Raw genomic sequence first — 24,786 nt, forward strand, 5'->3', positions numbered from 1 at the left:
ACAGCCTGCGTTTTGCTGATTCAGCATCTCTCGTGGCTAGGTGACTGTTACTTCAGGCCGTTTTCTCTGTTTTTGGCAGTTTTTGAATGATTTTTTGACTTTCTGCAGCAGATTTTGTCTTCTATTGATCAGATTTTGGGTTCTATTGCATGTGAACTCTCATTTTCTGTAGTCTGTGCTTGTGTTTTGGCTGTGCTTTCTCTCTAAATTCCATCTGTTCTCTACTTCTCTTCTTATCCTCTCCATATGGCTCCTCCGTGCACTTCCACTGATGATAAGTTACATGGACCTGATTATCTCACATGGAGTGCTGTCATGAAAGCTTGGTTTGTGCAGAAGCGGTTATGGTACATCGTCTGTGGAGCTATTGCTCGACCTCTTCGTCCTTCTCCTCTTCCTGAAGACTTTGATGAGGACAACCATGAGACATTCTTGAGATTACAGGGGCGGCTTCCGGCACATTATGGAGGTGAGGCTTATGTAACTTCAGAGAGGGGTAACGGGAAGACGAAGTCGAAGGCCCAGTGTTACCACTGTGGCAAGAAGGGACATTTGCGGAAGGACTGCAAGAAGTTAGCGGCTTCCGGGAAGGAGGAGCAGAAGACGAAGCGGGATGTTGACTCTACCGATGAGTCCTCTCCTTCATCAGACTCCGACTTCGATCCTCCGACCAAGGTGAAGTCCAAGGCGCGGAAGGGATCCTCTTCTTTGGATCGCGGGAAGGGCTTGGTGGCCCCTTCCTCGGCTGCTTTCTAGTGGTGGTGATGAGGTCATCCCTCACGACTCTCTTGTGCCAGAGAGGGAGTGTGAGCGGGTGTTCAGATGGGGCAGCCGCGCCTCATCTATACTTTTATACAGGTGCACAGGTTCCAGAGAGGGACGTCCCTGACGCATCGACTTCAGTCTGGCGGAATCAAATCCTGGAGCTGGGATTGACATCCAGGTTCACGATGAGCTGGTTATCTGACAGAGAGCGGGAGGCTTTCGTCTGGCGCTCACATGAGGGGACACTTTGGCGGTGTGGCCAAAGGCAGGGACTCCATGGTCACCTATGTTCAGAGGCATTTTTGACAGGCTGGTCTTGTATGCTACTGCGAGACATTGGTGATGGACACAGAGACATGCTATGATCTTCTCTATTTTCAGGTGTTTGGTATGATCGACATCGACATCAGGTTCTCTCCGGGGCACCTTGGTGGTGGCTTGATCACCCATTGCTTGGGTATCCATGGTTCTCCTTGGTGGTTCTATGTTGTATAGTTTCTGATCCCTTTTCATTGTACTATTGTATTGTATCAGATCACTCATGATCTGAGAGAGGGTGTTAGCAGAGTATTTGTCAGCTCATGTGTGAGTCTGAGCTTGATCTGGGTTGGGCATTTTTATTAGGTATTTTAGGTATTTTTATGATGTGGCATTTTATACAATTGGAGCATTTTTATGCACCATTCGGCCAACATTAATGCTGTTCGACCAGCATTATTGCTCCCCACTTTTTCAGCCTATTTATACTCAGTGGCTCCTCCTTAGTTAGTCACTTCATTTCACCATCTGCAGACTCTGTGGAGAGAGGAGCCAGTGCCAGTGCCCACGCAGCCAGTGACTCATTGTTGTATGCGACTGTCTCGTGTTCAGATATATGGATTCCATTTCCCGTGCATACATCTGAGTTCTCATCTGTATCGTGTTCTTTTCTTTTCTCTTTTTGTCTTGTGTTTCAGCAGTTGATTTCAGCACATGTTTATGCTTCCACCGCTGCTCCACTTCTGACAATAAGGAGCTGTAAGCCCTCGTTTAATGCCATTGTCATCACAAAACTTATTGAATTCTTTAGATACATACTCTTCCCATTATCTGTTCTTATGCATTTTAACTTTAGGCATTTTTGAGTATTAACCAATGCATAAAACCTTTTAAAAGCATCCAATGCCTCATTTTTTTGCTTAAGCAAGTAAACCCATAGCTTCCTAGAGTAGTTATCAATAAAAGACACAAAATAACGGAAACCACTATGAGTTTTTATTGGCATGGTGCAAACATAAAAATGGACTAAATCCAAGATACATGCCTTCCTAGAGGCTCCATGAGAGTAGGGACTCTTTATATGTTTACCAAAAATACAATCATCACAAAAGTCAAGCTTTGAGCTTTTCACATCAACTCTTCGAAGTGAAGAGAGTGCTTGTAAACCCTTTGGCTCATATGTCCAAGACGCTTGTGTCATAACTCCATGTGTGACTGTACTTCAGCAACTGCAACAAACTTTCGAGGAAGTGCCTTGTAGTAGAGATAATACAGAGTCTCCATTTTACCACCTCTAGTAGCCAGCATAGATCCTTTCTGTATTTTCCACATGCCACCACCAAAAGTAGTGAAGTAACCTTTGCTGTCTAGCTGCCCAACAGAAAGCAAGCTTTTCTTGATGCCAAGAACATACCTAACATCATGAAGAATCAATTTCTGACCATTTTCGAGAGCCAGGTGTATGGTGCAAATTCCTTCAATATCACATGCATGATTGTTGCCAAGGTAGACTTTTCCAAGATTACCTTCTGTATAAGTAGAAAAACACTCCAGAGATGGAGTTACATCAAAAGAAGCACCACTGTCAACAATCCACGATTGTGACAAACCATCATGAGCTAATGACAAGGCATCTGTCACATCTGTTTCAGTGATATACATGTCCTTCACTATCATAGCAAGTGGATCTGAAAATGCAATCAACAAATCAACATCTTTATCATCTTCTATCTCCTCAATAACAACACTAGATACCACATTTGCTTTTTTTATCTCTTTAGGGGTAGAGCTGCCATCCTTGTCATTCTTTTTGTCTTTTGCATTAGCCTGCTTCTTACGTTCTTGTTCCCTTTTAAAGTACTTGTAATCGGGCTTTTATGCCCTTTGCGACCACATTGATAACAAGTTACATCTTGTTGTTTTTCCTTGCTTTTGCTGCGATTTTTGTTTTTATTTGTAGCATTATACCTTTTTTTAGGTCTTCCTCTTACATTATAGGCTGATCCACTGTTTCCCCCACTTGCCTCGCGTCTAATCTCTTCATTCAAAATAGAACCACGCACACCATCAAATGTCAAGTTGGGGTTATTGCTAAATGACACAACCAATGCTTCCCATGAATCGGGCAAAGTCATGAGCAAGAAGATAGCCCTCAATTTAGGATCAAAAGCTGGCAAACTTGCATCCTGTAACTGCCTTAAAATACTAGTGAAAGCATTCAAATGCTCTCAAGCAGGTTTGGACTCATCAAGCTTCAAGTTAACCAACTTCCACATGAGATGTACTTGATTGACTGGAGTTGTATTCTCATAAGTAGCCTTAAGCTTTTCCCAGACTACATAGGCAGTATCAAGCCCCTTTATATCAACCAAGATGTCATCTGTGACAGCCATTTTAATGTAAGTAATAGCCTTTTTATTCATTTTAGCCCAATCCTCATCTGACAAAGCAACAGGCTTATGTTCTTCTAAAGCATCATCACAATCCTTTAGAAAAAATATACCTTGCATACGATCTTTCCAAATATCAAAACCATTTCCGTCAAATTTATGAATCTCAAAGAGATTCTTTGTGTCAGATGCAGATGCACTGCCAGCCATTTTCAGCAATACACAACTGCAATAAAGGGCTGAATGCTTTCAGCCAATAGCAAGGTTTCTGAATTATAACAGCAAGTACATACTCTTGTACTTCCAAAGTGTCCAAGAAGCACATGTTTAGCTGCAAATTTCAGTCTCAAGTATTGATTACAGCATGTGCACGAATCAAATCTGATACATTTGCATTAAGGATAGCTCCCACTTCAGTAAAACATCACCAAAATTCCCAAATGCAATGATCCAAATGCTGTATTTACCACTGTTTCACTGCATAATGACTCACGAGTATTCAGCAATGCATGTACCAAGAGAAACTGCCCTTTTTCAACATTTGAAGCATCCAAAACTCTAAAGACCACTACTCAGCAATGAATCTGCTGCAAATTTCACTGTCCAGTCTCAAAATGACTCAAAAATACATGACCAATGTGAAAAGCCCCAAAATTTCTGCAGTAAATCTTCTCCAATTGCACAAATACATCTTCCTGAGCATCAAGTACGGACTAATGTCACAGAAATTTCTCGATTTTTTCAAAAGCCCCAAATTTCGGGGTCCAACAGTGCACAATTTCCAAGAAACTGGCTCATCCAAGCAAAAAATTTCATTTGCATTTGAGAATCCCCAAAAATTTTCTGAGGCTTGTGCACTCAATGTCTGCAATTTATGGTCTAGAGATCACTGAAATATGTGTCAGTCACCAAATTTGGGAAAAGCCCCAAATTTTAAGACATAGATTTGCACAGATTTACACTCCGTGCTTGTATGTGTGAACACCCAGTAGAGAGGGAAAATGAAACTTAAAAAAAAATCCTTTTTTTTTTTTGGAACGTTGATCTGCCCGTACCATCTGCCGCCTGGCTCCGTCGGCCCGTCACGTGTTGCCCATTTGAGGTCGTCATGTGGCCTAAACCTGTTGACTCCGCATGCGTCTGATGCACCGTGCAGGTTATGCTGTGCGCTAGTTCTAGGCGCTGATCCGTGTCGCATGAAGATCACGAGTGTGCCTTTTGCCCCAATGACAAGTCGCGCTCTGGTCATCCCGTCTGGTTTTGACGACTGTCTTTGCTTACCTCTTGTCTGCCTTCGCCTGTTACCTGTTGCCCGTACCCCACCAGTCTATTACGTCTACAATAGGCATTATCACAGATGCCGCCTATTGATCCCAATGATGACGACTGCAATGTCTGCAGTGACTGCCAGCCTCCTGCACCGTTGTGCTCTGATACCAGTTTGCAGAGGCGAAGCGGAAGTAGATAGAGAGTGAGAACTGTGAGTTGGCACAATAATTGAGGAGTTTTAGGACTCAGAGCTGGAGAGTGTTTGATAGTGATAGAGTGAGAGTGAGTCGTCGAATGGGTGTGTACCAATGTGGTACATACAAAGAATAAAAGAATGTATTTATACTTAGGGTACGGTACACTTACACCCGTTAGGGTGGATTCACATGTGTGAAGTAATATATACACGGGAGAGTGCGTAAAGGGCCTTTACACCCAATAGAACTGTTTTAGTTTGTCCCGTTTTCCAACAAGCCTGAAAGGTTTTCAGCAAAACGTAGTATATTGTTTATGCTTTAAATGTAACATATTAAATCGTCATGTTCTTTATGCTTGTTCAGCATAGCGTTAGTAATCGTTGTGTTCTTTACGCTTTAAATCTAGTGTTTAAAGCATTATTAATCTCATGTTCTTTGTGTTTTTTAATTGTCATGTTCTTTAAGCGTTATTAATGCTTAATTGTTAAAGGTTTGATGTTTTCATGCGGCCTTTTCTTTAAAACTCATAATGTTAAATATTTAATATTTAAATATTAAATGTTTCATTAATTAAGCTTAAATCACTAAATATTTAATGCTTAATTATTTAAAATGATTAAGCTTAGAGTCATTTCTATCTGTTTCAACGGTCTTCCTTAATGAGGAGGATGAGAATGAAGAGGATTTGCCTACATCACAACTGAAGACTATGACATGGATGAGGAAGAGGGAGTTATCAATATATTAATTATGTGCCAAAAGCCTTGTATGCATCAGAGAGCTCCTTTGAGCTTATGCCTTTTATAGAACTCTTTTAGAGCTTGGAAATTAGTAAGCTTTGATTTTGAGTACAAAACTTGTATTCTAAGTTTTAGGTTCTAAGCACCTAGACTCTTAAGTGTGTTTTCCTCCCCCCCTTGTGCCTGATTGGATGATGTGGCATTTTCGTTTCCCTCTCCTCGAAATTTGATGTTTCCATTTCCCCATTTCCCTTAACTATGACCAACAGTGATGGAGACAGAAATGGAGAGTATGCATCTTGCGGTCCACATTGGAGATTGCAGCCACTTGACGGAGCACTTAAAAAGCAAAGGAAGAAGTGATCTGCCCCAGCCCAAACATCAGCTTTAAATAGCTGAAATCCATCAAAATTGGCAAACTGTTGCAAAATATGGCCGCTTCCACAGTCTGAAATGCAGAAATGTTGACATGGCAGCAATAATGCTGACTTGGCACTCTTGGGCAGGTAAAATGCTGTTGTGGCCATCTGATGGCTGGAAATTGACAAGAAAAGCACACAAAACTGTCAGAGCTGCTATGTCTCTGTTGGGCTTTGACGGAGCTCACAACCAGGATAGGATAGATTGATATACAGAAATAAGGCAGGCTCATAGTTGCCAAGAAACCCATTTCATAAGGTTAGGAAACTCGTTTCATACCTAGGCGTTTCATAAATGTATGAAACACCTATTTTAAACTTTCACAAATGCCATACCCTAAATGCTTTTGTAATCATCGTTTATCATGGATCTATTTAAAACATTAACATGGGTATTTGCATTGATTGCCGGAGTTTTGTTTTGAGTTGTTATCTACGATGGTTGTATATATTGATGACTCATTTTACAACTAAAGTTGATGTTGGGCATGCATAGTGGACCATGATGCATGCAAATATTGATGCTATGTTAAATGTTCATTTGCATTGTATAGAATAACGAATAATGTCAATCTGTGTTTTCTGTCACATGGATCATATAGCATATGCATATAAAACTTTCATACTTTTTTTCATCTTGAATGAAACCCGTTTCTTTTATTTTATGAAACTCATATGAAACCTGTTTTATACCTTCCATTTTTGAAACCCTTGGCAACTATGGGTAGGCTAATAGATTTATGTATCGGTTCACATTTGGGGGAGATGTATTGGAGTATGTGAGAGAATATGTATACTTTGAAGTTACTTTCTTTGGCTTGAGATTTTTGTTGAGGGGGGCAGCTAAGGCTCGACTAGTGCAAGGCTATGCAGCCTAGGGCCTTTTGAAAGCTGGTGTGCCTACATACAATTTTAGCAATCTCACACCAAACCATGGTTGTTGACACTCTAATCATGTTGAGTTAGCTGCAATGGAGCTTCTGTGTAGAGATGTAGGTTGAGAGAGAGAAGAGATAGAGACACACGATTTGTGGTATTGAAGAGTGTGTACCTCAATAATGATTTTAAATAGGTATATGTACTGTGTACAGCTTGGCCTTTATGGACGGACACGGGCACTGCCCTTTATTCCAACCACCTCTTCCCTAAAGGCAATGTGCCCAGAGGTAGAGGAAAAGAATCGGCTAAGTCTAAGTATGTACAAAACTGAAGAGACTATACCTATCCAATATCCATCATCTATCGGCAATGGCAAATCTCTTTGTTGGAAGACCTTTCATGAGAAGGTTTGCAGGGTTATCATGAGTGTGCACCTTGACGAGCTCAATGCTCTTGCTGTCAAGTACCTCTCTGATGAAATGATACTTCACCTGCATGTGTTTTGTCTTTGCATGAAAGATAGGGTTTCGTGCTAACATGATAGCACTTTGACTATCACATTGGAGAATAGGAACCTCAGTAATCCCAAGCTTAGCAACCAAATTTGACAGCCATAAGGCTTCTTTGCATGCCTCAGTAGCAGCCACATACTTTGCCTCTGTAGTAGACAGTGCAACACACTTCTACAGTCAGGATATCCAAGAGAGAGATCCCCTTGTGAAGTTAAATGCATACCTTGTAGTAGACTTCTTGCAGTCCTCATGTCCAACATAGTTTGCATGTGTAAAGCCAATGATAGATGTCTTCTGCTTACCAAAGCAGATGTACAAATCCTTTGTGCCCTTGAGGTATCTCATAATACCTTTCATTGCTTTCCAATGCTTTTTTCCAGGGTTTGCCATGTACCTACTAACCACTCCCATTGCAAAGGCAATGTCTGGACATGTAGCAACCATAGCATATATCAAACTGCCAATGGCTGAAGCATACGGAATCTTGGCCATTTCAGCCTTTTCATTATCAGATGTAGGGTTGTCCTCTGCACTGAGTTTCACATATGGAGGCAATGGAACTCTAATTGCTTTTTCCACCTCCATATTGAAACACTGAAAAATCTTGGATACATACTCATGCTTAAGCTAGATAGAGTAACCCCTTCGATCTATCTCTGAGTATCTGCATCCCAAGAATGTGATTGGTATCACTAAGATCCTTCATGTCAAAGTTGCCATGAAGACTTTGCTTCAATGAATCCAAGGCATGAGTATCCTTGCCAGCAATCAACATGTCATCAACATACAGAATAATCAAGCTGCCATCTGTTGCCTTCTTGGTGTACAAGCAGTGATTAACTTGACTTCTTTGAAAGCCCTGAGACGTCATGAAAGTATCAAACTTGTGATACCATTTCCTCGGTGCGTGTTTCAGCCCATACAAACTCCGTTTCAGTTTACAGACCATTGTCTCTTTGCCTTTAGCAACAAACCTTCAAGCTGCTGCATATATATGTCCTCATGTAGATTACCATGTAAGAATGCAATCTTTACATCCATTTGTATGAGCTCCATATCTTCAGTTGCAACCAAGTCCAAAATGGTTCTTAGAGTAGTCATCTTGACTATGGCAGAGAAGATATTGTCAAAATAAATTCCATGTTCTTGCTTGTACCCCTTTGCAACTAATCGTGCTTTGTATTTTGGCGAAGAATCGAAAGTGACCTTCATCTTGTAAACCCACTTTCATGGAAGAGTTTTGTGCCCTTTAGGCAGTTGCACCATGTCCCAAGTACCATTCTTATCAAGTGATTCCATTTCCGACAACATGGCCTTGAACTACTTCTTGCTGTCCGGTCTAGTCATTGCTTGCTTGAAGCATAACGGCTCACCATAGTTAGTAACCATGACATAATTTGCAGCATACTATGCACCAGGAATAAACCTATTTGGCTGCCTTGAAGGTCAGGTTGACCTACATAGCAAAGGTTCTGCATTTGCTGGTTGTTGGGCTTGCAAATTTGCATTTACAGGTTGCTGCCTGAAATACGGGCCTGTAATTCTGCACATATAGGTTGCTGACTTGAAATACGGGACTGGAAATACGGGCTTGCAATTCTACATGTATAGGTTGCTGTCCTGAAATTCCAGCATGCTGTCCTGACAGTTCAGGCTGTCCTAAGTGCATGTTTTCAGGCTGAAATTGCGGTGTATCATGGGCAATACCTTGTTGGTCATTTCTAGAACTTGCATTTTTAGGAGTATTTACAGCAGGTATACGCTGCTGTCCACTTGGCACAAATGGCTGTCTAAAAGGTGCATTCTCCCTTGACTTCCTCAGTCTTCTCGAGTTGTTTATGCATGTGATCTTCACGGAAGATGACATCATTGCTGCGTACTATCTTTCTTTTCTCCGGATCCCAAAGTCTATACCCCATCTCACCCTCGTCACCGTATCCTAGGAATATGCATTTATAGGACTTTGGTTCCAGGTTGTTGCGTTCTTCTTTCCGTATGTACACAAAAGCCTGGCAGCCAAACACTTGCAAATGAGCATAAGAAGGTTGGCTTGGCCGACCACTCTTCTTGAGGGACTCTCCCTCCCAAAGACTTGTTCGGTGACTTGTTAATCAGATGAACGGTTGTCATAATAGCCTCAGTCCAAAAGCCATGGGGTAATGCAGCATGAGACAATATCATACGGACCTTATCTTGTATGGTCCGATCCATGCGCTCTGCAACTCCATTTCGGGGTGGATTATGAGGGCAGTGAGCTCCCTCTTTATCCCCTTGTTTCACAAAATGCTTGAAAGGCTTTGGACACATACTTCCCACCGTTGTCAGAGCAAAGATACTTAAGTGTCTTATCAGTCTGGTTCTCAATCCATGCCAAGAATTTTTTGAAACTTGTCAAGCACTTCATCCTTGCTACGAATAGGGAAAACCCATACCTTCCGAGTAGCATCATTAACAAATGTGACAAAGTATTTCTTTCCTTCAGAGATAACCCTAGCATCTAACATACATCGGAATGCACTAACTCTAGAGGCAAAGATTTCGATGAAAGAGACTTTTTATGAGATATCTGCGCATATTTACCATAAACACAATATTCACAGTGCTCAAAATCAGTATAATGAAGGCAAGGCAAGTAACCCAAACGAGAAAGTACTTTCATTCTTGTTTGACTCACGTGTCCCAACCGGCCTGCCACAAGGAAACACTTGGCTACTCGGTCACAGCAACAACATGGTCACGAACACTAGATACATGGAGAGGGTACAAGGTATTGCTCTTTGAGCCTTTGGTGTGAACACTAGATCCTCTGCAGATCTTCCATTTCCCATCACCAAAGGTGGTATGAAATCCATCATTATCTAGCTGTCCAGTACTAATTAAGCTCTTCTTAAGCTGAGGTACATGCCTTACATTTTGAAGAGCGAAGACAGATCCATGCTGAAATTGCAGTTGCACATTGCCGATGCCTGCAGTGTCACATGTATAATTGTCCCCAAGATGGACAGCACCATGTCGATCTCCTGTATAGTTTGTAAATCACTCATGGTGAGGGGTGACATGAAAGGAGGCACTTGAATAAAAAATCCAAGTGTGCATGTCATCATCTGTATTGGCTATCAAAGCATGTGCATTGAAACAAGAAGAGACGAAGAGTACATCATTCCCACTGTCGCTCTCATGGCTAACTACATTCACCTCTATCTTTACACTGCTTTTCTTAGCAGGCTGACTCTCTTTCTTCTCTTCCTTGCTGTCATCCGTCTGCTTGCCCTTTCCTTTCTCTTTCTTCCATTTATAGCAGTCACGTTTGAAGTGACTCTTCTTGCCACAGTGATGGCATTCAACATCCTTATTACATGATTTATTGCGTCCCTTGCTATCAGATTTGCCTTTTTGCTGTGATCTGCCTCTAGTATGCAAAATACTGGAAGACTTATTGGATGCATTGTTCTACTGGTTCATTTCTTCCATGAGTAGAGCACTATCTACATCAACATACAAAAGCATAGCATTAGAATTGCTCATAGCAGTCCTGAAGGTATCCCAGTTCTCTAGGAGAGTGCAAAGCAAGAACATAGCTTTGAACTCATTATCAATATTGAACTTCAAAGTGGCAAGCTGGTTGAAAATGGAGTTAAACTCACTAAGGTGAGTAGTCATTGTAGTACCCTCTTTCATACACAAATCCATGAGTTTCTCGAGCCAGCAGACTTTGCTTGCAGCACTCTTCTAGACATACAATTCTTCTAGTCGCTTCCAAATTTCATAAGCAGAATCCAACTCTTCAATGTTAAACAACAAGGCATTAGAAATCGATAGCTCAATGGTCGAGCATGCAAGCTCATTTAGCTCATCCTATTCGTCCTGCTCTACACCAACTAGTTTTGTTTCCTTTACTTTAATCGGCTTTGCTTGCTTCTTCTGCAACAAGATATTATAGTACTGCTTTTGCCAAACTGCAAAGTTGTGTGTTCCTTCAAGCTTCTTGATATGCCTAAGATGATTGTCACTACTACTAGCTATGATTCACAGCCAAATAACTGTATGACAATAAATGATAGCTAATGCCAAGCAATGGAAGCTCCAAAATCCACTCAGTAGTATGCTAGCAATATCCCCAACTATGTAGCAGCAAGAACATGCATCAGTTCATTGCCCAAAATGCCTCAAAAGCATTCAATGACAGTAAACATATAAATTTCGTGGCAAGAAACAGAGTGCAGTCCTGAAATTCCTGACAATATAGGTGGTTATCTTGCAGTTTAGGAGTGCAGTCCTGAAATTCTTGACAATACAGGTGGCTGTCTTGCAATTCAGGAGTGCAGTCTTGACATTCAGGAAAAGTTTGTCTTGAAAATTCAGAACTGAAATAACCTCTCAGACTGATTGAGATTGAGCTCTAAAGATCATGCAAAGCTGCTCAAAACATCACCATAATGTTCTTGCATAGAAACATATCAAATTTCCTGATAGTGAGATATGCTGTCCTGAATATGCAGGAAACTGTCCTGAATGTACAGCAATAGACCTGTAGGTAAAGCTGATCCAAAAATGAGCTTTAATCACTACTCAAATGCATTTTGGAATCAAATCCAAGCATGTAACATCAACCATAAGCATGAATATATGGTTTAGAATACCCGAGACCAAGTCTAGAAGCAAGACACAATGCATACGTAGTCAAAATGTCATTCAGCCTTGTTATTCCAGCAGCCAAATATGTCTGCAAAATGAGGCAAATCCTTGCTAAGATTAGCTCAAAATAGCCTCAAGACAATGCCACATGGTTCCCAAAGCATCCAACATCAAGATACATCCAAATAGCTATCATATGAGTATCAATCTCAAGAGAGTAGGTGCTACCTTGTTTATTACAGATTTGAATACTGTGTATTTCAGACTTGAAGCTGAATGTATATCAACCCCAAGTGTAATACTACACTTCAATGCTCAATGTTAAGCATTAGATACAAAGTTTGGAGCACAACCATGATACCAAATGAAGAGGAGCAGCTACTATAGGTCCTGAGCATACTGAAAACCAGATCTGTATACCCATGTTGATGGCGCCTTCAGCCTTGAAGAGATTGGAATACTAGTCCAAGTGTTGGAGATGATCGGGAGGGTCCCCAAGTGGCCAGTGATGGCTATCAACAAGCTCCAATGAAGAGGGAAGCTTCAAGCTTTAAGAAGAAGCTTCAAATCTTACTGCCCTGCCTGCAAACCCTTCACAATGAACTTTTCTTTAACTTCAAGCTGCTGCACTTGAAGAAATGCCAAGCTCTTGATTGCTTGAACCAAGCTCTGATACTACTTTATTGAGTTAGCTGCAATGGAGCTTTTGTGTAGAGACATAGGTTGAGAGAGAGAAGAGATAGAGACATGATTTTTTGTACTTAAGAGTGTGTACCTCAATAATGATTTTAGATAGGTATATGTACTATGTACAACCTGGCCCTTACGGGCGGACACGAGCACTGCCCTTTATCCCAGTATGTCAAACCTACTCTTCTATATGGAGCTGAGATTTGGGGTTGTAGCCTATAACATAAACGATTCAACCTGCTTCCATTGATTTGACTGGCCAAGAGAGACACCATTATGATGTGCGACGGGACACCACCTTTGAGACGACGCACAATGACGAGTGCACCTCTTCAAGTTTTTAGATAGATATATATATATTAAAGTACAAATATGCTAAGGGTGTGTTTACACCCGTGCACATATAAAAGGCACAATGGCTCTTTATTCCCAACAACCTCCCATCTAAAGACAATGTGCCTTAAGGGGAGAAAATAATCAGCTAAGTCTAGGTATGTACAAAGCTGAAATACATATATCTATCCAACTCCCATCATTTGTCGGCAATGAGCAAAAAGCTCTGTTGGAAGACCCTTCGTGAGAAGATTTGTAGGATTATCATCTGTATGCACTTTAACAAGCTCAATGCTCTTGTTGTCAAGTACATCTCTAATGAAGTGATACTTCATCTGTATGTGCTTCGTCTTTGCATGAAAGACGGGATTTTGTGCTAGCATGATAGCACTTTGACTATCACAATGGAGAATAGGTAACTTTGTAATGCTAGCTCTCCCACTAGATACGAAAGCCATAAAGCCTCCTTGCGTGCCTCAGTGGCAGCTACGTACTTGACCTCTGTAGTAGACAATGCAACACACATTTGTAGTCTGGAGATCCAAGAGACTGCTCCTCCTGTTAAGGTAAACACACACCGAAAAGTGGACTTTTTGCAATCCGTGTGACCAGCGTAGTCTGCATCTGCAAAGCCAACAACAGATGCCTTTTGCTTTCCAAAGCAGATGCACAACTCCTTTATGCCTTTGAGGTATCTCATAATACCTTTCACTGCTTCCCAATGCTTTTTACCAGGATTTGCCATGTATCTCCTAACCACTCCCACTGCAAAGGCAATGTCAGGACGTGTAGTAACCATAGCATACATCAAATTGCCAATAACTGAAGTATATGGTATCTTGGCCATTTCAGCCTTCTCATTATTAGATGTAGGGTTGTCCTCTGCAATGAGTTTCACATATGGAGGCAATGGAATCCTAATTATTTTCCCCCCTCCATATTAAAACGATGCAAAACCTTGGAGATATACTCCTGTTGAGATAGATAGAGTAATCTTTTTGACCTATCTTTGAGTATTGGTATGCAAAGAATGTGATTTGCATCACCAAGATCCTTCATGTCAAAGCTGCCATGAAGACTTTGCTTTAGTGAGTCCAAGGCATGAGTATCATTGCCAGCAATTAGTACATCATCAACATACAGAACCAAGATAATTAGGCTGCCATCTGCTGTCTTCTTGGTGTGCAAGCACTGATCCACTTGACTTCTATGAAAACCTTGAGACTGCACAAATGTATCAAACTTATGATACCATTCTCTTGGTGCTTGTTTTAGCCCATAAACTCCTTTTGGGTTTACATATCATCTTCTCTTTCCCTTTTGCCACAAACCCTGTAGACTGCTGCATATATATGTCTTCATGCAGATCACCATGTAAGAATGTAGTCTTTACATCCATCTGTATGAGCTCCATATCTTCAATTGCAACTAAGCCCAAAATGGTTCTCAATGTAGTCATCTTGACTACAAGAGAGAATATCTCATCAAAGTCAACTCCATATTTTTGCTTGTACCCCTTCGCAACCAATCTTGCTTTGTACTTTGGCGAGGAACCAAAAGTAACATTCATTTTGTAAATCCATTTGCATGGAAGTTTTTTTTGCGCTTTAGGCAACTGCACCAAGTCCCAAGTGCCATTTTTCTTAAGAGATTCCATCTATGACAACATGGCTTTATACCATTTCTTGCTGTCCTTTCTGTCCATTGCTTCCTTGAAGCAAGATGGTTCACCACAAATTGTCAACATGACATAATCAGACACATTGTTTGCACTAGGAATGAATCTATCGGGTTGTCTAGTAGCCCTAGACGATCTCCTAACCCAATGATCATTGTTTACCGACTGTTCCTGCAAATTTTCATTTTCAGCTTGCTGTCTTGGCATTTCAGCCTACAAATCAGCATTAACAGCTTGTTATCCTGGCTGTTCCTGTACATCCAGTGGGTCATCATTATGGGCAATAGCAGGTTGATTATTTCCAACATTATTTTCTGCATTTGCAGGTTCATTTACAGCAGGTATTTGTTGCTGTATAGCGGATACATTTTGCTGTCCAAAAGGTATTTCTTCTCGGAATAGAACCCTACAGACCTCCTCAATCTTTTCGGGCTGTTTATGCATGCAATCTTTCCGGAAGATAACATCATTGCTGCGTACTGCTTCCTTTTCTCGGGATCCCATAATCTATACCCCATTTCACCTTCATCACCATACTCCCTTTTATTGCGAGGATGGCTTGTGCCATGTCTCTTGACTAGAACATTGGACATTGTCCAACGAAGGCAAATTTTAATATCCCCTTGTAGTGCCAATGTGATGGAAGTACAGGAAGATCAATCACCAATGGATAGTAAGTTCAAGGAAAGTCTCAAACTTCTCACGAGGTAGTGCTTTGGTGAAAATGTCGGTAGCATTTTCATATGTAGAAACATATATCAAACTAGTCTCTCTTATATAGCATCTCTCTCTCTCACATAATGGTAATGTACCTCAATGTATTTCATGCAGGTAGGAAACACAGGATTCCGTGCCATTGCAATAGCACTCTAACAGTAAAAAAGAATGGGTGTAGGATCCTCCAATGAAATCTATAGATCAGCCAACAATCTATGCAGCCATACACATTCCACTATCGTTGTGAACATTGCCCTATACTTGGGCTCACAAGACAAGGTAGCCACTGTAGGTTGTTTCTTACTTAGCCATGAAATGCATGAATGCCTCAGAAAGAAAAAATGCCAACTAGTAGATTGCCTAGTGTCTAAATCACTAGCCCAATGGGAATTGTTGTAAGCTTGTAGGTGCAAGTTCCCTTGAGGAAACAATAAAGCATATGATTGATCATTGAGTACCTTGCTGATATTTGAAAATCCGCTTGATAGCTTGCCAATGTACTATCCATGGGCTGTGCAACATAAACCTTCTCACTTGGGATACTACAAATTGTGTGTTAGGACGTGTTGCAAAGGTAAATAAGACGGCCAACAGCTTGGCTGTAAATCATGGTTGTATTCTATTTGTGGACAGATCCATGTAGTATGACCCATCTAGTTTGGATGTGTACAATCTATCTAGTTTTCCTACCTTTTTTTTTGGGTAGGTGTTTGAGTTGGTATTAAAAGAAAAGTTGTTTTTTGCTTTAAACTTTTTCTCTTTATCCTCACTAACCTCTACTTGTACCTCATTTATGACCTCCTCTGCTTTTGTCTTTGTCTTATAAGCTCCTCTACTCTCCTCTCTTGGATGTCCTCCATCCACTTCTCTCTACCTCTACATCCTTCTCTTCCTCTTGTGTCTACCTATATCTCTATTTGCTTTACCCCTATTGCAATTCCTAAGCCTCTTCATGAAGCCTTTGCATTACACACAACTCACCTTGGATCTTAGCTTTAGTTCCTTTTTGTATCTACTACTTTTTGTGCTTGCCACTTGGTACTTGTGACTTGCTATACCATGATCCATGAATCATGATCCGTCGTAGCAGCTAGCTTCTTTTTTTGATCCATTGTACATGTTTTCAAGCTTATAAATGAAATTGGATCTTGAAAATTACTTGTAACTAGAGTATTTTATTTACACACGTTTCAAAGACACCATCGATTGAAACCTTTTCTTCAAGGCTATTTCTTCACTTATGAATGGATTCATGGATCATGATCAGGCTGGTTATTTAGAAGAGAGTTTGACAAATCTTTTTATGTTGGAAGAGAGTCCTACATTTAGTGCTGTTGGAACTGCTCTTCAGACTTGATGTTCCAATGGTTGTCATACATTGGTGGTTGAGAGGCTATATGTGGAGGTTATAGTGCCACTGGTTCCCCTCCTTCTGACACATGTGGTCCAATACTAGATGACGGTGGCTTTCCTAAAGTGATGGCCATCACTGATGAAGCCCATCATCTCCCAGTTACTATAGCTAATATCTTTGTATGTGCATATTAGATCTCCCTTGGCACGATCAAATTCTACTTTCGGTAGCATGGTGCCAAAGTTATATTGGAGAGCTGCTTCTGCTCTGGAGAATCTCTTCTTCAAGCTCTCAATATCCTTCTCTTCTGCTGGTTTTACAGTAGCCTTGATTTTATTCTTGGTGAATGAACATGGGGTGGCTAGTCATGGATTCCTGCTCCGTCAACAAGTGGAGATTAGAGACAAGCTTCTGAACAAAGTGTTCTCTTGTTCTACACCTGCTTTCTCGCTTCCTCCAAGGTCTTCATACTATGTAGTAAGGAGCTTTTGATGGTTTCTTGTAGCCCCTTGAAGGCCTTTTCTAGCTGCTCATAAGATTGCATAGTGGTTTGGACTCGAGTGATAAGCATGAAACCCTTTGCTTGCTTTTGAGTTGGCTGTACTTGCAATTCAATGGCCTGTCTGCTCAATGCTTGTTGGGTCTCTAAGGCTTCCTTCAGGCCTTACATTTCTTCCTGCTGCTGACTCTTAATGATGGCAGCCCACTCTTCCAAGGTTCCTTTCACTGCTTGTTGAGTGGTCTTAAGGATCTCTTTGGCTGCCTTCTTTTCATTGGGTTGGTTAGTGCTTTCTCCTCATGTAGTTACTCTAATTGTTATGTGCAAAGCTTGCTACATAACTTTGTGTGTATGGGGGAATAGGTGGGCCAAGTCCTCTTTTACAGACCCTCAATGATGGCAGCCCACTTAATGATGGCAGCCCACTCTTCCAAGGTTCCTTTCACTGCTTGTTGAGTGGTCTTAAGGATGGCTGCCCACTCTTAACTTTGTATGCTGCTGACTCTTAATGATGGCAGCCCACTCTTCCAAGGTTCCTTTCACTGCTTGTTGAGTGGTCTTAAGGATCTCTTTGGCTGCCTTCTTTTCATTGGGTTGGTTAGTGCTTTCTCCTCATGTAGTTACTCTAATTGTTATGTGCAAAGCTTGCTACATAACTTTGTGTGTATGGGGGAATAGGTGGACCAAGTCCTCTTTTACAGACCCTCAATGACCAATCCTAAAGCATATCAGAAAAAGTGCACAACTTAAAACTTACAATTGAAATTAAGATTCAAGAGAATTAAGCAGGCCAATCAAACCATTTAGAGGCTAGCCTTTATTATCTAACTTGCTCAAGAATCTGCTTAGCTACTTTATGTAGGTGGGGCAATTGATAGCCAAACGGCTCCCACCAAAACAAGGGCTTTACCAAAGACTCCCTCTTCCAACATATATTGGAAGTGAAAGCCTTGTCCCTTTGGTTGCTATAGTTTATGAGCTCTTGGAGGAAGGCACTACAATACTTTTTCTCCAATGCTTTTGGAAGCGAGACTTCTTGGTTGGAGAGGATGTTTGCATCCATGAAGAGAGAGGTAAACTTTTAGGTGGGATGCAAGAGAGCTGCAAACCTCACGGATGGGTCATTTCATCCACTCCCACTTGACAAAGAAAGGGTATATCATCCCTCTTTGGAGTGGCATCCTAGGTATCACTACAAGGTTGAATAAATTAAGCACACACAGAGAGAGAGAGAGAGAGAGAGAGAGAGAGAGAGAGAGAGAGATTAGTAACAAGAGGGGTACTTCAGTACATCTAGAAGTTATATAAAAGAAATAAGGCTGCATGCACCATCATTTTGGTAATCATTTGGAAAACAGTTGGCAGAGAACCTGAATAATTGAAGAAGGCAAGAGGTTCAGTCCAAATCAAAGCTGGATGTGACATAATTGCTTAGATTTGAAAGAATACATAATGTGTAAAATTGATGGGATCCTTTTCTTTCACACCTCAGTGATGACATGTTGGGAGTAATGAAGAGAGCAAAAGTAACTCACGTAGTTGCTCTTTATAGGGCCTCCTGTGTACCATGTATTTTCACCTGAAGAGGGTTTCTGCAAGGTGTCATTGATAGAATTTTCTTCTCTCTGGATAAAAAGCCCAACTCCAGAGCAAAACTGGTGTGTGTTATTTAATATCTGTGTGTCACTCGTGTTATATTTCCAGTATGAACCTTACTGTCTCAGAAATGTACAGGCGATCATGGCAGAAGGCAAACAACATGCTCTGGCAATTGGTTTCACAAAAATGTCAGCTAAGGAGATGTAAGAAATTTACATTCCTACTAAATCGTAACAGCTCCATCTACTGAAAATTGTTAGTTTTCTTGCTTTTCATGTAATTGTAGTAAAAATGCATTATTCTCCAGAAAAATCACGATGTAAATGCAGAAAATCTTTATTGCAACTCATGCATCTAATCAAGCAGGTTCCTGATCTCAATGCAGAAAGTCTATCAATAAAGGCATTGGGGTTGACAATATGCATTATCTCAATGATGGGTTATGGAAGGTAATGGATTAAGGTTGAACAAGAATGCTGTTATGAAGTCTGTTGCTATGTTCAAATATGGTATGCTTGCTCACATGCTATTCTACAAGGTGCTGTTGCAATTAGTGCTCTTTACAAGCCTTGTCACTAAATCATTTGGCTCCTCTAATGATGCCCGTTTTATTTTGCAGACTACATCACTTAACTGACAAGAGTGACAAATCCAGAACTGTTAACTTGGCTGGCACAACAAAGCAATTTCCAGCTAGAAGAGTGTATATGTCTTCCATGGCGTGCATTAACCTTAAAAGTTCCAGTATAGTTCCTTTTGTAATCTAACTCAAAGACATAAGCGAGTTGTCTTAATTAAGCATTTGAGTTCTTCAATTTTGCTCGAAATTCTCCCATTCAATGTAAGCGAGTTGTCTTAATTAAGCATTTGAGTTCTTCAATTTTGCTCGAAATTCTCTGGACAGCCATTGAGCATGTGCACTAACGTTTTGCAATGGTGTCTCGATTGTGATTGAGCTCCAAGCGGAGTGCTGATGAATATAAATTTGAGCATTTGGGGAGGTACTTAGAGACTCTCTCTCTCTCTCTCTCTCTCTCTCATTTCTTCTTCAAAATTTCTCGAAGTTTTCTTATTCGATACGAGTCTGTCTATTCAGTTTGCCTCTCTGGACAGAGTTATTGAGCACTGCACTAGCGTTTTGTAATGGTGTTTCTGTTGTGATTGTTGAACTTAATGCGAGAGTATTGATGCGAGAGTATTGATGAACATAAATTTGAGCATTTGAACAGGTGCTCTCTCTCTCTCTCTCTCTCTCTGCGTAATAGATTATGTTGGTGTTAAGCACGTAATAGAAAGATTCATGTCTTTGTAATTGGTGTCTTCTTATGGGTTCTGTTTCTTCTAATCACATCTAAGGGGTCCCTTTTCAGTTTTCAGTTGCTATCCATAGGAGAAATTGAGAAAAGGTAGTATTCGTTGCATCTAAGGTTACTTTTGTCTATACAAACCCTTCACGATCATCAAAGCTTTCATCGATGTATAACTCAACAAACTGATACAAATTTGTTTTCCAATACTCAGAGATCCCTTCCAAAAACAATTTGTTCATGATTCTAGATCCCTAAGCTCATCAATGATATGTTCCTAGTCACGTCCATCCATCTTTCAACTCAAGATGCTTTTAAAAGTAGCAAAAGGATGCATGTCTTTTGTAATAGGTGTCTTATGGATGATTTTTCATCTCCTAATCACATTGAAGGGGCTCATTTTCATTTTTGAGTGCAAGAAAATTGTGCTATACATAGAAGAAATTGACAAAAGCTATAATTTGTATAATTACACTATCGCAATGCTTCTTATTTTACTTGTGTACAAGGGATTTATGGTCTTGTAGTTTACATCAAATATGTGTGAACATTGTATTGGCATGATTTTCCATTGTTAATTTGATTAAAGAACATAGAACACTAACTTGTTAATATAATCTATTGCCAAAAGCAGAATTTAGAGCTCCATAATTGTTTGAATTAGTCTTTGTTTGACATGTCATGCATGTTGTGCTTTGAATAGCTCTCTTGTTGGGCACAATAACATATGTGGTGCTCTTGGATCTTTGGCTCTAGTTGACATAGTTGGCAAATCCGATCATCAAGAGTAAGAGGGCAGCCCCATATCAGCCAACCTCTAGTCTTAGCTATTGTGAAGATGTGTGGATTTGCCTAATAGCACATCTAGTTGCATAAGAAAGGTGGGTATCCATGTACCTCGGGTGGAAAACAAAGTTGCTAGGAGATAATTGGAGAATATGCTATCAGTAGGAAGCCATCTTGGTCCGTAAGGGCTTAGTTGATATAACTCATGCATGAGTTGTGTGTAGTTGAATGATGTCCATCTGAATGATCTTATTGAGCTCACTCTAGTGCAACTCTAGAAAAGTGGAGCTTGAGCTGTACTATAGGGATGGGAGGTGGTTTATTTGTTGGCCTTGTATTTGTTACCATATGCAAGTCTAGGTATACTAACACTCGCATTGACATTCCTTGCAAAATATCAAGGTGACTAGTTTGAATCTGGAGTATCCATGACTTCTATACCAAGGTGATTGTTTAGAAGAGTATTTGCTACCATTGGTGGGGCTTCAATATTCGCTTCTGCTATTTTGTGTGGTGTTGATGGCTTGTGATCATGCAGGAAATTAAAACCATCGATGGTCTATCTTATTTGATCTTGTCCATCATAAAATCTCATTGGCTAAACACTAGTTGCTCTAGTTTGGATCCTATCCTCTATGTTTGATCGTGTTAGCTCCCAAATGGGAGTGCTACACAAAAGTATTGGTAACACCATTCCTCTATTGTACTAGTGTATGTGTGCACAATAAATGTCTAATAGAATGAGTGGGCTCTATGGGATTCCACTCTAGGTAGTCATCATCATCATCCTCCCCAATAATAGTAATAGCCAACAACCATCATCATCATCATCATCATTATAACAATTAGCATCGTCATCTCTATCATTTAGGAGTTGTGCCCTATTGTTGTCATAGATGTCTAGTTTGTGCCTTTTGATAAAACAAGTTGCTCATCACAATCATCATCATCTTTGTCATCAACATCATCTTCAAGATCCTTTGTAGGGCTTGGGGAATTGTAGCAGCATTTTTAGCAGTCTTCAATATCTTCAGCTTTAGTAGGAACTGCAGAAGCATAAATATTGTTTTCACATCAACATCTCTATTGTTTGTAGCATCTCCCTCACCATTAGCATAAAAATATGTTGCATCTCCATCCCCCCTACTACTCTCGACATTTTCTTGATTATATCCTCTTCTCTTTTCTTTTCCTTTCTTCTCTCATAACATCTTCTGCATCACATCCCCCATACCCTATAGCACCACTTGATGGGAGAAGGAACAATTGAAACAGAGGAAGAGCCAATGCAAAGGGAGGAAGACACCAAAGAAGGACTGAAGACACCACAACCATAGCCAGACAAAGACCTTTAATTAGTCATTGAATAAGAGGTAATGGTTTGGTTAGACATTGTACAAAACATTTAATTCAATTGGTTGCATCCACCTAGCAAGAGGTTTTGTAATGCATTGAAGAAAAAGTGAGTGGGAGATGCTGCTCGAAACCTTGCTTCTCCAACATCCACCTTACTCGCAAAGAGAGAGAGAGAGAGAGAGAGAGAGAGAGAGAGAGAGAGAGAGAGAGAGAGAGAGAGAGAGAGAGAGAGAGAGAGAGAGAGAGAGAGAGAATTTAATGGGAGGCAAGTAGTCTAGTTGCATTCATGATCGATTGTCGTATTAATTTTATATTCTTGGTTGATTTGTTGAGGTTTTTGTAATAACTGAGGTGCATTAAATTCCTTGGCTATCTATGAATTCACTTTTTTACATAGTGCACATGGCATATGCACATGCGGACATGCATATCACCACTCATTGCATACATAAGTGTACACTAGATTTTATTTCCTCTTTCCTTTGACTACTTGATGCTGCCCTATTTGCAAGGGGGGAATAAGGGGAAGGAGAAAGAAAAGTAGCATATTCAACTGTTCAACCTATGCACTACCCAGTGTATAGTGCACACACATACATGCACAATGCACACATCCTACACGCACATACACACATAATATCTAGCACCTAGCGTAGCGTAACTCTCATGTACTCATTAGGTCTCTCTTGCTTTTTTCTCTCTTTTGCTTGATGTTGCCCTATTTGCAACAGGGGGGGAGGGGGGGGGGGGGGGGGGGGGGGATAAGGGGAAGAGGAGGAAGGAAGGAGGTGCCACATAGTGTACCCCATTAGTGCACATTGCACACTGACTAGCGCACAGTGCATACTGCACATGTGCACATTACCCTACATTAGGACACAACATCAAACTCGTTGAGCACACTAAGACGTGCCTTGTATTGTATCAATTCACTTAGGTGAATAGGCATGTACATGCACAACCCTACACATGTACATTAGTGTGCTCATCGTATCTTCTCTTCTCTTTTTTCCATTGACCAAGGCCCTCCTTGTTCATAAGGGGGGCTTGGATGAGGAGGAGGAAAGAGAGAAAGAGGCTCCCTATACTACCCTGAAACATGGCACATTCAAGCGCACGTGCACACATACATAATGGGCACGTACCCAGTGCATGTGTGTGCATACACACCAACCATCCGCTCACATGGTGGACACATACCTAGTGCATGTGTGTGTATACATACATAGTGGACACGTACCTAGTGCATGTGTACGCATACACACCAACCATCCACACATTGTTCAGTTCATCTTGCGTGCATTCCACGAGCGCACTTAGGGCGCACGAGTGTTCTTAATCTTTGCACATCATAGAACTACAATTCCATTAATTTAATTGTAATTTAGCACACCCATTTCACTTAGTACACTTGCTCGTTCACTACACAGTCTATTGCAATTAAATTAGCACATGTAGCTCAAGTAGAGACAAAAAAGCCATAAAGTAATTCTTATTCACAAGAACTTATGATTGATGTGAGAAAACAACAGGCAGAGCCCTTAAAAATGGTAGAGAACATGAAGCTATCCCGACCTTACCCTTAGAACATGCAATGCATTCAGTGTGGTAGAGACCACCCCCCTTCAGAGCGCTCAAGGCCCACATGCACATGCACTAATTATGGACACTTTGCTCTATGAAGGCTTCTAGGACCTAATCCCAACTTTAGCTATCTCCAAAGTAAGTGAGATTTCGACTATCCGAGACAATTACATCCTCTAGACCTATCAGGTCCCCAAGAGCAAAGATAAATGACATAGAGAGTTGAAATAAACCCTTAGGAATCCCCAAATTACTAGGCCCAATCATTACTCATTCCTCAAGTGATGCACATGTCCATTACATAAAGGAGCTAGTAGAGAACAAGGAGTATACTAACCTCTTTGTTTGCTATGATGAAGAGGGTCACCTTATCATAATGGATTATAGACTCATGCCTATCATGATGTTAGGACAAGGAATGATTTAGTCTAAGGAAATAGTAGCTTCTTGGGACTGCAAACAATCAAGACACATGACCTTGCATTGTCCATAAAGGTAGGAACATGCTAAAGAAAATGAAGCAGATCAATGATGTTTTGATCGTGGAATCTCACAGATATATTAGGATTGCCCAAGACAAAAAGCTAGTAGTAGTAAGGCAATTGTACACTTAGTGCCATTGAGTCTCTTCACTATTGAAATTATATTGAAGACATCCTTCCCATTTTAGCCAACACGATTACGAGAGCACAAAGCAAAAAAGCCAGAATAACCCCATCAAGGGACCACCAACCATAGTAAACATATCAATAATAGGCAAGAAAAACGCTAAGAAAGGGTGAAAGCATATTGAACCCAAGTTGAAGAGTAAAGGCTCAA

At 40.7% G+C, this 24,786-nt stretch overlaps 1 protein-coding gene across 2 annotated transcripts in view; it reads left to right on the forward strand.

Moving 5' to 3' along the window:
* LOC148036932 (pseudouridine synthase and archaeosine transglycosylase (PUA) domain-containing protein) overlaps positions 1-19,749 on the forward strand; it is a 129,885-nt gene extending 110,136 nt beyond the window's left edge. The window contains exons 6-8 of one of the 2 annotated variants that reach the window (XM_087675857.1): positions 19,070-19,137; positions 19,320-19,383; positions 19,554-19,749. In XM_087675857.1, coding sequence (XP_087531983.1) covers positions 19,070-19,137; positions 19,320-19,383; positions 19,554-19,571 — 150 coding nt within the window. In that variant the 3' untranslated portion in view covers positions 19,572-19,749. Of the gene's footprint in view, positions 1-19,069; positions 19,138-19,319; positions 19,396-19,553 lie in introns of those variants that run through there. The other variant, XM_087675858.1, reaches the window with a different exon arrangement.
* Positions 19,750-24,786: the final 5,037 nt, after the last annotated feature.

Source organism: Lygodium microphyllum, chromosome 4, assembly GCF_053477565.2.
Source record: "Lygodium microphyllum isolate KBCC chromosome 4, Lygodium_microphyllum_v1.1.10, whole genome shotgun sequence".
Lineage (NCBI taxonomy): Eukaryota > Viridiplantae > Streptophyta > Polypodiopsida > Schizaeales > Lygodiaceae > Lygodium > Lygodium microphyllum.